Source organism: Streptopelia decaocto (assembly GCF_964273445.1).
Source record: "Streptopelia decaocto genome assembly, chromosome: 1".
Taxonomy (NCBI): domain Eukaryota; kingdom Metazoa; phylum Chordata; class Aves; order Columbiformes; family Columbidae; genus Streptopelia; species Streptopelia decaocto.
The window spans coordinates 64,928,684-64,945,615 of NC_138663.1; the positions used below are offsets into that span (position 1 = coordinate 64,928,684).

General features: G+C 40.5%; 1 protein-coding gene across 20 annotated transcripts in view; it reads right to left on the reverse strand.

Annotated features, from left to right (window-relative positions):
- Positions 1–16,932, reverse strand: part of CACNA1C (calcium voltage-gated channel subunit alpha1 C) — a 490,018-nt gene that overhangs the window by 106,223 nt on the left and 366,863 nt on the right. For all 20 annotated transcript variants that reach the window (XM_082047656.1, XM_082047663.1, XM_082047666.1 and 17 more), the window contains exons 10-13: positions 16,597–16,687; positions 7,484–7,510; positions 5,211–5,371; positions 4,227–4,452 (exon numbers count right to left, since the gene is read on the reverse strand). In XM_082047656.1, coding sequence (XP_081903782.1) covers positions 4,227–4,452; positions 5,211–5,371; positions 7,484–7,510; positions 16,597–16,687 — 505 coding nt within the window. The remainder of the gene's footprint in view (positions 1–4,226; positions 4,453–5,210; positions 5,372–7,483; positions 7,511–16,596; positions 16,688–16,932) is intronic.

A 16,932-nucleotide genomic window follows, 5' to 3' on the forward strand; every position in this document is an offset into this window, starting at 1 on the left:
TGCTTTAAAGTTTAACTGCAATTAAAGACATGAGCAATGAAAAAATACAGAGCAAAGGTAAGGGCATGGTAGCTGTGGGCTTGGTGCCACCAAATATCTGCACTGAATGTGCAATGTAACAGTTCACTGTATTTGCAATTGTGCTTACAGCTCACATGCTGTCACACTTTGGGAGGAAGGAAAGGTGACACAGGAAAAGGCAAAATTTCATTTCTGATGAAACTCGACTGAGTTTACCATCCTTAAACCTGAAATTGATGGGGTCCGGAACATCTCTCCAGCCAGTATACACGTTTTCTAAGTGTTTCTAGCAGTGCTCTTTAGAGGCATACAGGAATGCTGTTATAGATCTGAATAGCCTCAGGGACTCACTTTAAGCTTAATGCCCTGCTATATCAGAGCACAATTGCCCAGACTTTTATCAGCTCTGCATTTCTTACAAATGGCTCGATAGCTGAGATTCAGTTTCTTATGTAACTATCAAACTTAAAGCAATTAACTGAGATGACCCAGTGATAAGATTAGTGCTGTTTTATCTGTGTACTGAGTGCCAGCTAGAAATATAGCACCATTAGAAAAGCAAACAAACCAATCAGTGGGGGGGAAAGAAAAAAAAAAAAAAAAAGAAAAAAAAAAGAGATGATAGGAAAAATAACAATTATCTTAGTGTTCTAGAAGCCTGACCTGAGGTTACCATCTGTCACATTAGGTGGTTGCAGAACTAGCATGAACACCCTCTCAGAGTGAGATCTGGGGTCACTCAAGACTTTTAAGCTGGAATTGTTGAAGCTCAGACAAAGAAAAGTCTCTCACTACTTTGTCCTTTTTGGTTAATATACTACAAAGAACATACAGCTACAATAAATCTCATGGCACTGCTGCGTGGAATCAGAGGGTTTGGACCAGGTAGCATATAATGGGAGGTATGTGAAAAAGCACTGCTGCTGCGTCAGACTTAGAGGGAAATGAAGGTGCTTCTTGACATCTCCCTCTGGCAGATCTTGGAGCCTGGGGTTGCCAGTCAAGGAGACACTTCAAAACCCCAGTGAGCAGGACAAGGTTATGATCCCTGTTGTTAAAGTTGAGGAATGATGCAGAGAAGTTAAATGTTTTGTTCAACGTCTCACACAAAAATCAGTTGCAGAACGGGATTAGAACTTAATGTGTTCTTTATTCTCTTCCCTTTCCTCTCCATTGCCTTCCACTATGTCTTTATGATACTGGCATTCACAGATCCAGAGCTTAAAACAGTAGCAACAGCTGGCAGTCTCATTGTAGGAGAGCTTCCCACACTGTTCATCTAATATACAACCACTTTGAAAGCAGGTACAAAAAACAGGTGCTCTGTCTCTCCTCACTACAGTTAACAGTGATATATCTAGATTAAGTATAAAATATCAAATTTCAGTATGCTGTTACAAATATATATATACACAAATTATAAAAGGCTAAATATAGGGGTTTATAAAGCCGTAAGGGCCTATTTATAAAGAGAAAATAATTCACCTTCTCATAGCAAAGGGAGATTTTCTGCAAAGTCCTGTGAAAAACAGGGATAACAAAACAAACAGACAGTATTATCTGCTTGTCTGATGTACAAGACTAAATGATTCTGAAGAGTATTTATAACTTTGGAAGAAACATTTGCTCTTGAAATTCTAAATGTGGTTCCCAAAATGATGCATTGTTCATCTGATGGTGTCTTTATTTGTTGCTTTTATATTAAGGAGCTGTATTTGTGATTTTCCTAGAAGTGTATCATCTTGATGCACCGAGAATTTGTTTGTGCTTGGTGTTTACCATGGAAAATCCATTCAATTATATAAAGATTAGGCTACCTACTGATTTACACTCCTCAGAATAATTTTCCTGCGCTGTGCCTTTTTCGTGTCTTTGATTATCACTCTTTCCATCTCCACTATATGTCCCCATGTCACTGCTCATGACTAGATATCTGACATAAAACATCATACTATCATCCCTCCTACCCTTCCCAGCTTTCTAGAATTGTGTCCTTCTAGATTATCATTGCACTTAGGTGGTGTATTCCACCAGTATTGATAATATTGTCAATAAATTGTATTTAGAGCTGAGTGAAAAATGGACAAATTGTATTTTACTGGAGAATATCAGACGTAAAAGTTTTGCTATAATGCCAGAATATTCTCTCCTGCAGTAAGACGTGAGTGGGCCTAAAATACTGCTTTGAAGGCTTGTGCTAGGGCCTTCCACATGAGGGTGAACTTCACTCACGGAGGGGAAAAATCATGAAGAAAATTCTAAATAATTAAAACCACAGATAAATCTGAGACTACGGCAACCTACTTGCCAATATTTTAGGAACAAGAAAGAAAGCAAAATCCAATTAATACATTATTCATTACAAGTTATTCCTCAGCTCCGTGCTTTACATACAGACCCATTTACAATTTGTGGGAGATATATTCCAGGTAAAATTTGCTTCCATGAAAAATTGTATTTTAGTCCTGTGGCAGAATTAAGGTAAATCTAACTAGTCCTACTGCTGGTTGGTTCCATCATTACATCTCTGCCAGAAGGTTTCAGAATATTTGAGTAGTCCAGTAGTCCAAGCTTCCTCAAGTATTAATGATATTCTCTCAGCATTTGCCCTTCTACTAGAGAATTCTCTTAGATAGGGTATATATTTTGTGTAGAAGTGGAGAAATGTCTTGAAAAAACAATGACCTCTTCAGGATGCTATGTTGAAACTTATGCTTTTATAGCTATTGGTATGTTGCCCTGGGTGTATCTGATTACTCAATGCCTAAAACAGCTACTGGTTTCCTCAGAAACCGGGCCTGGGACTCAATGATGATAGCTTTCAAACCCAAAGATCCAGGAAAAACAGTCACCAGACCAGAGATCCCCACTATTTCTGAAAGGGCAAAGATGCCTTTCTTGCTGGAAACTCCTGTTAGCTGGAACATTTTCCCCTCTTCTATGATCACAAGTGCAAACAGACCACTTTATTTATTTTATTTTAAATTTTTTTTAATAAGTGTAGCCTTGCTTTGGCCTCTCTCTCTGAGACTGTAAACTGATTTTCTGTCTCTGCTATCTAACCCTGAAAACCATCCACCCTGCCAGAAAGCTGAGGCTCAGAAGCTTTAAGGGTAAATCTTGTACAATGCACAAATCCAAGTCTGTTGTTTTTTCTGCCTCTCAGCTCTGCCATCTTGACTGCCTTCCAGTTTTGCTCTTGTTTTTCTCATGTGTTGTGTTTTTTATCTCAAATTTGTCAGAAATTTCCTTTGGGAGAGTTTATTTTGGGAGAGTCCCATTCTAGGGACATCTTCATAGCTGGGTTTGCAGAAAATGCACTCTTTCACCATCTCAGTCAAGCTTTTTATAACGTGCTGACTGGTGCTCACATGGGAAAAGGCAGACCCTATGCTGCTTTGGGTGAGCCCTTGGATAGATTTATTCCAAGAGCTCCCTTCTGCTTAAGTTGGGAGCTGATCTCTTTTACAACCTCCCTTCAAGCTGAAAAACTCCTGTCAAACCAAGCTGGTGTTTTGAAAGTACCTGACTGCAGGAAACAGCGACTGTTGAATAGATACCGTTGTGCCATGATGCAGAGGGAGATGAGAAAGAAAGAAAAGGAAAAAAGATGAGACTGGATCTTAGAAAAATCTGATTTCTTCATAGAGTTGCTGCTTCATGCCAGAGTCCTCTGAAGAAGGAGGGATGGCAACATCCTTTGCCTATAGCTGCTGGTGTTGACACTATCACTTAGGCCACTGTTGAGTCTACTGGAGCTGGCATAGGTTTCTCAGTCAAATGTTTATTTGGCTCAAAGCAGACTTTCAGGCTCCTCTCTGTCACCATAAAGCAACAGAAAAGGTCATAAGGCTATCTGCTGTTTTGTTTTCGCTTTGTCTTTTGCAGGGAACCATAAGAGCCCAAGCTCAGCTCACACTATTCTTTCAGATTTCAGTTTAACAATCTGCATGGTACCAAGTGTCTCCATCCCCTTATGTCAGACTTCTCACCAGTCCTTACCACTCACATCAGGGATACCCAGCCTGTACAGCCCTCCTCATCCTGCTAGAGATTTAAGAAGATGAGGACTGTCAACCTAGCATTCTCACTACCCAGTTAGTGGTAGAAAAAGTGAAAAAAACAGGGAAGTGAGTGACTTGTACCTAGGTATGTTATACATTGAGCAGTAGCCCTCCTTCATCCCCAAAGAAGCACAAAAGTACCTTGTGATTTTAAATATTCTTAGGAGTCGAACACATCTCAACACCGAAATGCCCAGTGGTGACATGATCTTTGTCTCAACCAGGATCGTTTCCAGGATTCCTCCACACACAATGAAACAGTCAAAGCGGTTGAAGAGGGACACAAAATAGGCCTGGAGACCAAGGCTGTACATCTTCAGCAGCATCTCTGCCGTGAAAAGAGCTAGCAACACCTTATTGGCAGTGTCTCATGAAAAACAAACAGAAACGGATTAATGAAACTTAGTAAAAAGACTATCACAGCTAACCATCAACCCTTTCCTATAAGAAACCCCTTCTGGGATCAGTCTGAAAGGTTAACTCCATATAAGCTTGGGTCAGCATGGGCATCTCTTTCACACAAATGTTTTACAAAGATGTTTACAGTGATTCTTATGTATTGCACATACAGCTGCAATGTATTACACAACCACACAACCTCCATGACAGGAACATGCCTTCCTGTGCACAATCTCCCATCACGCTTGTCATCTGCAGATGAGAGTGGGAATAGAAGAGCTGCTGTGCTACCTACTGTTGCTTAATTAAGCTTTTCAGCTGCTCTCACCTCCAGTGAGGATTCAACAGTTTTGCAGACAGAAGAACCTTACAAATCACTCTTCCTCACTTCCCTGCTAACTAGAATTTATCACAAATACCATTTCAGGGAAAACCTTGGAGAACCTGTGGCTCCAGTAGCTATCCATAAATTGGAAATCCAGTTGCTGCAAATAATCCTGATTTCACCTACACCCAGTGGAACGTTGCTTTGACTTATGTTTTCCCTGAAACTTCTCCCATTGTAGGCAGGTATTTTGTTGTATTATTTAGGATCCTGCACAGACAGAGGACTATTTGAAGTTGCGCATGCTCCTTTTACATTGTGTGGTCTAATGCATCAGCTCGTCTCTTGGCCCCCGTTTTTGACACCGACAACAATAAACAGAACCATCCGCCTCTCCTCACCTTGGACCTCTGTGAGCCAGTCTGGCTGGTTGTAGTGTTCAGAGGCAATGGTAAGGGTGTTGAGAAACACAAGGAAAATCACCAACCAGTAGAAAACATTGGACTTGACGGCAGCGCGGCACTTTCTTCTGCAGAATCGATTCCATCGGCGCCAGTAACGACTTGAAAAATTGGAAAAGGAAAAGTTCTTTTCAGATAGGGAACCTTAGGCTATTGCAAATCTCTGTTGAGAGAGACTGTAGTCTTGATTTATTGTTTAAGAGTGGTAGAGAATAACTTTAAAGTTCACCCTGAGAAATATTCCCTCATTCTCATCTGAATCGACAGTTGTGATCATCCTTTCTTTAGCCACAGGAATAAAGCTAGTCGTAAGACAATTTGCAACATTTAGGGGTGAATAAACCTCTTCAAGCTATGTCCTAATCTTATTAAGACATCCATCACAGCTATCCTGAGAGGATTTTAGCCCAGTTCCCACAAAAAATATTCTGATTCTTGTATTTAATGCTTGTGGCCTGCAATGGGACCTTGCCCAGTTTCAGGGTAGTCAATGAAAGGAAATCCACCATATCCCATGGACCTTTGGATTAAGTCCTTGGAGAGATGAGGTCAAATAAAATCCATGGAACATCTCCAACATTCAGCAATGTTCAGGAGTAAGCCCAACGTGAGGGCTAACTCTGAACAGGAAAACAAAACTTAGGGGACCTCAGCATCTCACCTTCATGCCTGGAACGAAGGATACCATTTGCTAATCAACAGACCTTTTAAAGTTTGCCTTCCATGAACACATCCCCTTGTATCACTGATTTCTGAGGGTAATTACTAACTACAGAAGATATTTAAAGCTAATTACACACCTCCTACTCCTCAGAATTTAACTTACATAGCAACCAGTTTCCAGGCAACACTTGCCACTCTATAATAAAGCTAATAGTTTTATACAGATATTATATACATGTATATGTGCATGTGCGTGTGTGTCTTTAGAGACAGACGCATATATGACATTAGAGGAAGAGAGACTTTGTCTTGGCTAGTCTTCTTTTATATATTACTTCCAGTGATAAACTATGGCTGTGCTTGAGGTCAGGGTTCAGTATCCATATCAACCAAGCCAGGCAATGTGAACATCGTTCACTGGCCAAGAATTTTGGAACAATGTTTTAACAGGTAATCAAGTCCGGGCTGTTTTAGATATGCAATTTATAAAGTCACACACTCTAGCCAGAACAAACATTTAATAAGGGTTGTGTGTTTTGCAGTGGATTTGGGACAAGAAATGATCTTCCCTGCTTTCAAAATGGGCACAAAACTTAGACACTCATGTTTTCATTAAATCATTAGCAATCCCACACACTTTTGTGTGTACTTGTGCACAAATATGCATGCACATGACCATGTGATTATACAAGTGGGTTTATGTGCTTACACCTACATACAAATAAATCCATGGACAGTAAGAATGTGATCATGGACGCAACTCTTTGTACAGGGATGCATATACGCAGTATGTACACATATGTGCATTCCTGAATTTACATTATTGTTCATTATTTAGGTAAGCTGAAGGACTTAGGTGCCCACTTGTTCTAGTTATTCTGAAAATTAATTTAGTTTTTAATAAAACTGACTTTGGATTCAGTGTAAAAGAGGCAACTGGTTTCCTACTGAAGACGCAGAAATGAACTGGGACCTCAACAGCCAAGTTCCACAAGTTCAGTCAGCCTTTCCAATGGAAACCCACAGATGACCACCTGGGGACTGCTTCACATTTTCAAAAGCTTAAAGTCAACAGAAAAACAAATATCACCAGAAAAACTCCACATGTCCCATGGTGAAAGGGAGAATTTCACAAATAAGATGCAAACCTCACCAACTGAAAGATTTGCAACCAAGCAAAGCAGAGTAGTACAACAAAGTGTAGGAAAGCGAACCTTGAGCTGACAGGGTTGATGTTGATGGATGTAGTATAATTATGCGGTTGAACTCTTATTTCTTCTGCTTTTACATTTTATGGCTTGACATACGTAGGTAGCAATCAGATAGGTACATCCGAGTAAAAATACTGTCAGTAGTCCCTGTGCCTTATTTCAGTATGAAACTGAGAAAAAGTATCTTGATTTTTGTTAGATGACTGACTAAAATCTGACAAGTTTGGCAGTATCTCCTAGAATCACCACCGTGATCCACAGATGCAGGAGTAAACCACTTCACACAGTAACGAGTAAAACCAGGGGAAAGGAGGAAAAGCGAAAGTCAGGTTTACTTACCTAAACTTTGATTTTGAGATCCGATGCCTGAAAGATAAGAATTGTCATTAAAGTCTCTGAAGCTGTCCCATACTTCCCAGGCTTTTATGAAAATAGCAATAGAAAGAAAAAAAATTAATTAATTTTTAATGGATGCTGTTTTCCTCTTGAATCCCCCGTAAGTCAATGTAGGCTAGAATTCCCTGATACACAAATCTTGTTTTTCAGTGGGTGTCACAAAGCAGGAGTCATCCCATGATTGGGTTCTACCACCTACAGACATCAGTGAACTAACTGGCTTTTCTCTTGGGTAAAAGTCTGGACTAATGCTAGGGGCACTCTACATCTGCTACCCAATTCACTTTTCAAGTGTGACTCTTTTTTCTTTTAGTCACTAGGTTTTTTCCTTACATTAAAATATGTGTGACTTCATACAGACAGACTTGCTAATTTCACACATCACCTGTCACTTCAGGATATATAAGAACATTATGAAATCATAGGAGAAAATAATGCCTTTTTTTCCCCCCAGCAATTGAAGGAAAAACAGTGCATGGTAGATATTTCCAAACTTAGATACCAACACTTATTTGTCTTTTTTATCTACATAAATTGGCTTGAATTCAAAAGGGTCTGAACAACAGCAGATTCTGCTGCTATCAAAGAAATTTTGGGACTTAAGCATTCCCAAAAATTTGGCCATGTGCCCACTATATATGTGTTCAGATATCTAATTCCCTGCACTTGGATTTATTCACCTCATCAACCTTTTGTGAGAAGTCACAGGCACAGCTAGAAATAGACCACAATTCTTCAACTACTACCTTGCCCTGATTTACACATGTCCTATAAAGCTTTTTGAGTCCTTGGCTACCTTTTGGTACATACGTAGTGGCACACAGAGAGAAATAAAGGTATGTGAATGCAATGACATGAGTCAGAGGTGATTTAGGACACTTCAAAATCTACTACCAATAACAGAATAAATGAGAATCTGGGGAGTGACTATAAACAAGATATTTCTGCTGGGTTGAAGCATTTCCTAAGGTTCCCTCTAAGATAGGAAAGTGATTCATCCTTGATAACAGTCAGCAAAGGTCTTACTGTACTGGCTTAAAAATGGATTCACTGTTAGTAGACATGAGACAAAGTAATTCTCAAAGCATGTAACATTACTTTCTGTAGCAGTCTTAAAAATGGTCATGTCCCTGTTTGAGGACATTGGTCACTGACAAGTAATCAGTGATGGGTTATCTTCCTTATGTGGAAGAGATTTTAATGATATGAATATTTCACCAGCAGATGGTCCAAGCCAAAAAAAATATTTAAAAAAAGCCTTTTCACTGAATATATATCATTCCTGCTGTGTCACAAGCAGTTTGTCTGGGCCACATACTAGGCAGCAGTGTGGTTACAGACACACACGAGAACTCCTTAGATAAAGGAGAAATAATGTACTGGCTGAACAGAATGTTGAATTATGCTGCAAAGACAAAGCGAGCTTTAACAAGGATGAGGAGTGAAGTACCAAACAAAGCACAGCCTTGGCGTTTAAGTGATCCCAACTTCTCACTGAGAATTCTTGCTTGATAAGCACACCATACAAACTGTAATGGATCAGATCTACAGGCAACAGGAAAGAAGGCTCAGACAAGGACACGGCAAAGAAAAAGAAGAAAAAAATCACAATGAAGGAGAAAGCTGGGCACTGAACCGGAGATGGTGAGGACTTTCACAGGAAAAGGCTGGGGGTGGGTAGGAGAAGAGAGCAAGAGAGATGTCATGGTGAACCTGCCTTGTGAAAGGTGAAGAGCAGGGAGCATGAAGTCCTCTGGTGACCCCTCTGGCTAGTGTTTTCCCAGTAAGGGAGTTGTGTGGCATTTAAGGAATCTTTTATTTATTTAAGCAAAGGAGATGTAGCAGGTGTAGTACTCATCATGCATGTGATAATTATATCTTTGGAGCATTATGAACAGCAGCCAACTGCATTCAGTGCTCCCACAGGTTAGCTACAGTATTCCCCACCCCCCTCCCTTGCCTTACTGCTATGGCAGAAGGCTTTATCATATGTGGGTGTGCTATATATATATAACAGGACAAGGAAGGAGGAAGAGATTTATATTTAGAGGCAGAATCCAAGAGTGAAATGGAATTTTGGAAACACAAACTGTACAATAACTGATTCTGAAAACATTATGCCTGAATCTGAAACACATTTTCCAAATGGCCCTTATGATTAAGAATACTTTGTATTTCAGAACTAGGGCTAACAATGTCATATAAAAAATGCTTTTATGGCATCACTAGGGGCTGTCAAATAGTCTGGATTTGGGCCTTGCCATGCCCTCTTTGTGAAAGTTCCATACTGGCACTTGCCAGGAGTTCAGGGTGGACCAGATTCTCTGCTGAGTTTCAACACGGACCTCCTGCATCCCTAGTGTCCTGGGAGCTTTATGTTATTGGGAGAAAGTGAGTATCCCCATTTGTGTCCAGCTCTGGAATGTCTTGAGAAATTAGTGTTTAAAACCATGGTATAGGAGCCTATTCAAAAACCAATTCAGATCACTAGTGAGTGTTTGTATCATAGGAACTGTGTAACTCAGATTATATTTTAGAAAGACAAACACAAAAATCAAACCTCTACTGTCTGGCTAGCTATCTTTTAAAATCTCTAAAACTCTTCTAACCTTACTCAGTTATGTACCACATACAGATAAGATAGTTTTAAATATTTTGTCAATATAAACTCAGGATGATCAGCACAATTCAAACACAGTAAGATATCCTGCAGTCTGAGAGATAAAGTCTTCATTTCTCTGTTTGTGGTGGACACCAAAAAAGAGAAACTTGTGAATGATGTACTTGTGAAAGATGTGACACTGTTGTATAACACCGATTGAAGATTTTGTATAATTGTACACACAACAAAAAATTCTAGAAAAATCTTGTAGGTCTCCAAGCATGATGCAAAGGCCATGTTATAGTTGTTTTCTGGTGTAGAAATTACTAAACATGACCACAAAATTATCTTGCATGCTGGTCACAATTACATTTACACTATATGATTCTGCCTGCAGGCAACTATCTTCATGATGACTTAAAAATGCCCTTGGATACTAGTAAAAGTTCTCAGAAATTTACTTGCCATACCTCTGGGTCATACACAACTTTGGGGAACATCCAAAGAGCTGCACCATGCAAATCTTACAGATTTTAGAACTGTGAGAACACAGTCCTGGTGTGATGATGATTCTGTTTTGGTGCAATACCGTGTATTCATGCAGTTACTGTTCAGGCAGCACCACATTTTTCCCTTCTCTCTGTTCCTGCTGATGACATTTCATTCTTTCTAGTCAGGATTCTGGCAGCCCTGAAGAGAAGACGCCCACCCCAGAGGCCTTTTTTCACATATTACTGGGACAAGACCATATAGCGACATGAAATTTTTAAGGAATGCATGCTGCATACCTGATAATTTCTCAGCCTAATAAAGTGTTGGTGCTAAGTTCTACCCTCAGCTACGTCTCTGCAACTCACACAGAAGCAATGGGCCTCCCTCCTTCTGCCACTAGCTTCTGTGTAACACAATTAACACTGGGGAGTTGTACAGGGACACGCAATGACCATTTCTCATTTCTGACCATTAACTAAAAGCTTCCAGCAAAACAAACGACTGGCCATGGATAACTCGTGCTCTGATGTGGACTGAGATCCTTCTGCTGAGGCAATCACTAAATTTCAGCAGAGTCCACACAGCAATGTCTCGCCTCTTTTTTTCCATTCTTGCCCTTTTTTGCACAAGCACTGAAGGAAGCAACGCTGGTTTTAAGATAGAGGTGGTCCTTGGCCAGCAGCATTTAGAATCTATAGAACATCATTAAGAAAACTGGGTCTGTCTAGCTTAAAATTGAGCTGGTTTGCTATTCAACAGGCTGGGAAAACAGACCAGAACTTCAGCATTTAGTGAATAATCTTGCTCTCCCTGTGGCAAGTCACAGGCAAGGCCTGTCACAGGATCTGAAAAAGGAAGATAACTCCCCATCAACAAGGGCATGCTATTGTCCTTCAGATACATATCTAGAGCTGACTGTGAATATCAAAAACACCTTGCTCATAATAAATTGGAGAGCAGTAGCTGAGGCTGACACATGCGGACCGATCCTGTGTGTTTTCCTGCTGAAGTCGGGAGTGGTTTTGAAGCTTTTGGCAGAGATGATGGGGATGTTGGTCCTCACGGAAGGTGTCTGTCTTCTCATTAGGTGAAAACTAGCAGCTACTATAGTGAACCTCCAAGCAAACAGATTCTTTCGCCTTTACCACTGGCTCCTAGGCTGATTATTGCAAGAGCTGCATAGGAATTATGTTCACAATGAGAAAATCACCAAGGGAAAATCACTGATGGTTCAGCTGCCAGGGAAAGCTTCTATTGTCCATAATATTTTCAGGACACACTGTTTTCGGTTGGAAAGTCAGGGTAGGATGTTCATTTTGTTTTATCCTGTTTCATTGTTTTAACCCTCTTTGGTGGAAAAGCAATTGAACTGTCCCTCAAATGTATGGAAATCCTGGCCAAGGTGAAAATGCCAAGTGGCTTATTGTTTCAGTGAAAGTAGATAATTTTAAGCTCTCTTCCCATTTGAGCTCAAGTGCTTCACTTTTTTATTGAGGCTCTATGGTACACTGGTTTGCACAACGGAAGCTAATACATATATATAAAAGTAAGCTTTATTATGGCACTCCAGATCTGTTTGGTTGTACTAGAAAATCAACATTGTGGTTGTATTGGAAGATTATATATGCTGACATTAGGCACAGAACAGATTACTACTGATTACGAGCAATAGCCTGTACTCAGGAATCTAAGTCCTGTACAGCAGTAACCATAGAGGCTCAAGGAAATTACTCACTATTGCAAAGTCCTGGGTATAAGGCTATCATGTAAATAGAAACTCATTGCTACTAGTTCTGGTTTATTCCGCTAGTGCTTGCTGCAGAGGAAGCATGTTTCTTTGTACCCAGAGACAACATGTTATTAAAGCTGTGACACATCAGAAGTAAAATAAGTTCCACTTCCAAATGCTGTCCTTGAGGATGAAAGCTGTTGTGTTTCTACTGCAGGGCAGATGTCAGTGCAGCACAAGGCAATACCATGACAAGGATGATAGACAGTGAAAGTTGTGGGACGCTTTTCAATGTCCTGTGGAACCCTACAAAACCTTTTTCAGATTCAGATGCCTGATAAAGCTAACACCCATTTTAGGAAGGGAACTAGTCCCTGCCACAGCTCTCCTGATGGCAGCAGAATTACACCAGGAATGAATAACGAATGAGGTTTTTGTTTTGTTTGGTTTTAGTTCTAAGAAACTGGACATAGAAAACAAGCAAAAAGAGATTAGATGTTAGATTCCTCCTGAAACTCCTTCTGCTGGTTTGAAGATTGGCATTGCTCCAGACAGCACAGCTGATGAAGGCAGTTTCTATAGTATATATACTATAGAAATAAAAGCTTCTTTGAGACAATTCATCAATAGGAGATAGCTTGTGTTTGAGAGGTACTCTCCTGATCTTACATAGCATATGTCTCTGTGGAGCTGAGAAAGGCTGTCAGGGAAGATCTCCTTTTCCAAAAGACATGCCTGAACCTGGCTTCTCAAGCAGATCTTTCTGTCATTCACAGGCCCAACGTTTCAAAGCTCTACAGCTTTTTATAAGAGCAGAGAGAAAAGCCAGTAATTCTAAGTTACCCTCAATAAAAATGCTTTTTCTTTCAGTCTCCTGGGTACTTTTTTCCCTTTATCATGAGTGCATTCTGATGGCAGGGTCAGCCTGTCACCATGGTGGTGGTGCTGGAGTGGTTAAATGCCCTAGCAGCCTGATGCCGCTAAATAAATAAATATATTACCTTTGACTTGAAATCTCCCTATTGCTTCAGTTATGCCTGGTTTCAGCTTGCCCAGTGCTGCCTCTGGGAAAAAATGTGTTTATAGCAAGGCAATGGGGACTCATGGCCATTAGCTGATCTTAGCAGGCTAGTAAAAATAAAGACTCATCTGCAACAGATGAAACTCAAAAATCGAACAAAACCTTTTCTAGCCATTTCAACTCCAAAACCAAAACCCAGAGGGCAGATGACTGTTCAAAGGTCCAGGCCTAATCTTCAGCTAGAATAAATCAGGATGGCATGACTCTAATGATTAATGCTTACTCAAAGTCATTAGTACTAGATGAGGAACTTATTAGAAAAGCTCAACTGACTTCTCACATTAATTACCTCTATGCTGGAACACTAGGCCAAGTTCTGATTCTCTGTTCGGGTTGCAATACAAGAAGATGCTCACTCAAATAAATTCTTGCTTACATTTTATATGTTCCTGCAGGAATAATAGTCTATGGGAGGTTTAAATGAGGATCTCAGTGAGAAGAGGATTTAATACTTCTTGAAACCAGGTAAGCTAGTTTATCTCTCTGCTTGAGTGTGTGATGCAGGAACAAAACAAACCAGAAAGGATTCCAAGCCTCAGAATTAAGGGCAGATCTGAATTTACCTATAACTAAGGAAGCTGCAGCTCCACAAGTTTGAAACAAACATTTTGCAAAAGCAGGGAGCATTGGCAAAATTTGTATCTCACTCCAGAATTTCAAATACAATCATACAGCCATGCATTTTTCTGGATGAAGAAGCCTATCCATCTCTTAGAGATTAAAAGCAATCTGAGTGAGGCCTTGAGGATCTTAACTGTCCTTGGGTAAGGGGTAAACAAACCCTCTCAATAACAGACTTCAATTCCCCTGCTATACATCATGCATTTTCAAATGAAGTGGCAAGTGGCAAAGAAACTGTTTATGTCCCTGAATCTTACATGTCCTGGTGGAACTTAGAGCCCTGTTTTAACATTTATAACACAGGAAGAAGAAATGAAGTTCTGTTTTCCTGTCATTTTCCAATGTCTTCTTCACTAAAATGTGTTGGACACAGCCATCCCTTCTCCTTGCACCAGGAGCATAGTGACTGCAGTGCCAGACCACAGTACTGCCATTCCCCTGTGGGCACCTTGGGCTATTTTAATTAAACTCCATTCTAAGTCATGATTATGTTTAGAGTTGTGTTTAACTTCAGCTCTCCTGGCCACATTCCAGCTAAGATAATTATGTTCTGCTTGCCAAAATTCCCCATGCAGTTTCAGTGCCAAACAAGCTATCCCTCATACATCTCCCTATACACTTGTGCCCTTTGTTTTTAAACATCTGTCACATTTTACCCTGAAAGTGGCTGAACTCTCAGGTTGTGAAAACAATCCCTGTGTTTAAATTTCATAAAGTGCCTTAGGATCCCTTGGGATTAAGGACATTAAATGAATGCAAGCTGTAATATTAAAAATATATGCAACTTTATAGTAACAGTTGCCATTGTTGTTGGCACTGTGTAGCACCAGGGGGCCCATTGTGTTGGGAACCATAACTGCAGAATAGAGATGGTTCTCCAAATTGGATCCAGCTGGAAGAAGTGGTCACATACCCAGCTGCTGCTTCCTGTAATGTGACAAGAGCACAAGCAACTTGGTGGGGTGCTAAAGGGAGGGCTACAACTGCCTCAACCCTGTGAATAGATCTAGTCTTTTTCTTTCAGAAAAGAGTTCATAATCCATACTAAAATGCCAGACTCAGCATGTAGGCAACAGCAGGCAAGTGAAGAAAAACTATCATAAAGAATTTCTCCTGGGGTTTCTGAGTCGCTGGCTGACACATACAGGAAAGCAGATTGAATTTACAACATATTCTATGCATCACATCTTGTAGTGCAGATAAGATCTCCTCCTTTTCAGTCTGTAGAGGAGAAGGCCAAGGGTATGTGTGGGAGATACAATCAAGGTTTACAACGTCATGAAAGTGATAGATAAGCTGAATGTGGAGTTGTTGATCACCAAATCTCACAGTAGCAGAAGGAGGGGATGTTGACTGAAAGTAGTAGTAGATCAGCTTGAAACAGAAGAGAAAGTACTTGTCTACACAGCAGGTAGCGAACTTCCGAAACCTGTTGCCACAGAGGCTGTGAGGGCAGACAGCCTTAGTGGGTTCAGATAAATCCATAGATGACAGGTCCACAAATGGCCACTACAGGCAGAAGCAGAAGAGTGTCCCCTAACATCTCTAATTCAAGAAGCACGAATTTGGGAACACTAAAAGAGAACTGTAAAGTAGGAAATGGCCAGGCTTGCACACTTGTCCTCCTGTCACTGTCAAGACCTGAACACCAAGCCAGCTGGACCACAGGTCTGACAAAATAGAGCATTTTTTATGTACTTATGAGGAGCATTTGACCAACACTGAAGGGCTCAAAGTATGCCCAAGGACAAGACAGAGCCTCAAAATACTCCAGAGTGGTACAGGCTATAGCACTGATAGGCTTAGGGACTAACGTATCCCCTCCACAGCATGAAGTCTGTTTCTGTTCAACTTGTGCAAAAGCGAAGAAAGGACTCCTCTTGCCTATTCTTGCTCTCTGTGATGCTAAAAAATACACCATATAATACGGTATTCCATACATGCTATCTCACATATTCTTGATCATCTCCATTAACTACAATGATGCAATTTCAAGGAGGAATTACTCCCTCCCAACATGTATTCCTTTGTCACTACAGTATAGTGCTCAGCATTTGAAGGGTGTAATTCAGGCTGTAGGATGGGCATTATCATCCACGTATTTCTATTACAAGACATTGTAAAGTGTACAAGTATCATTAGAGAAATTTAAATAGACCAGTCATTTCCACTCCTTGCTCTACATATCCTGGATTTAATTATCTATCACCAAAGAGGAATTTTAAAATAAGAACACTGTTATGCATCACTTCTTCTTTTAGCTATTATGCAAACCCAGATCTGTTTATCCTGTTTATCCCAGGCATTCTATACTTTATTTACATCTATGTAAACCCAGAGGATCTCCACCACTGTCCAGAGACAGTTTACATTGCAATTAAGATAAGAACTGGGATCCACAGATCTTCTGCACTCTCTCCTTTCATCCATTGTGTTTTTTTTCCCCTTAAAAAGTCTGACATTTGCCCTGTCTTTAACCCACCAAGCTCAGTCCAATCCCTACTTACATATATCTGTGTATATGTACTCACGCTAGCCTAGCACCGCAGTTTTCGCCTTCCATATCTGCTCCAGGAACGTTGTCTGTGTTCACGGACTCAGTCTCACTGGTGGGCATGCTCACTGTAAGAGTCAAGAGGAAGAAAAAGAGAAGGTTGTCCATGAGAACGTGGCACATCTATTAACGAATCGCATGAGTGAAGGAACTGGCTTAATGAGAAGACCCTCAGTGGCAGCTCCTGAGGATTAAGCAGTTTGCTGGCCAAGTCTAGTGGACCCTTGCACAGGCCAGGCTGGGCAGGTAGACTTTAGGAATATACATGGGTTACTCAAAGGCTAAAAAAAAAAGGAAAGAAGCAGCTGCTCTC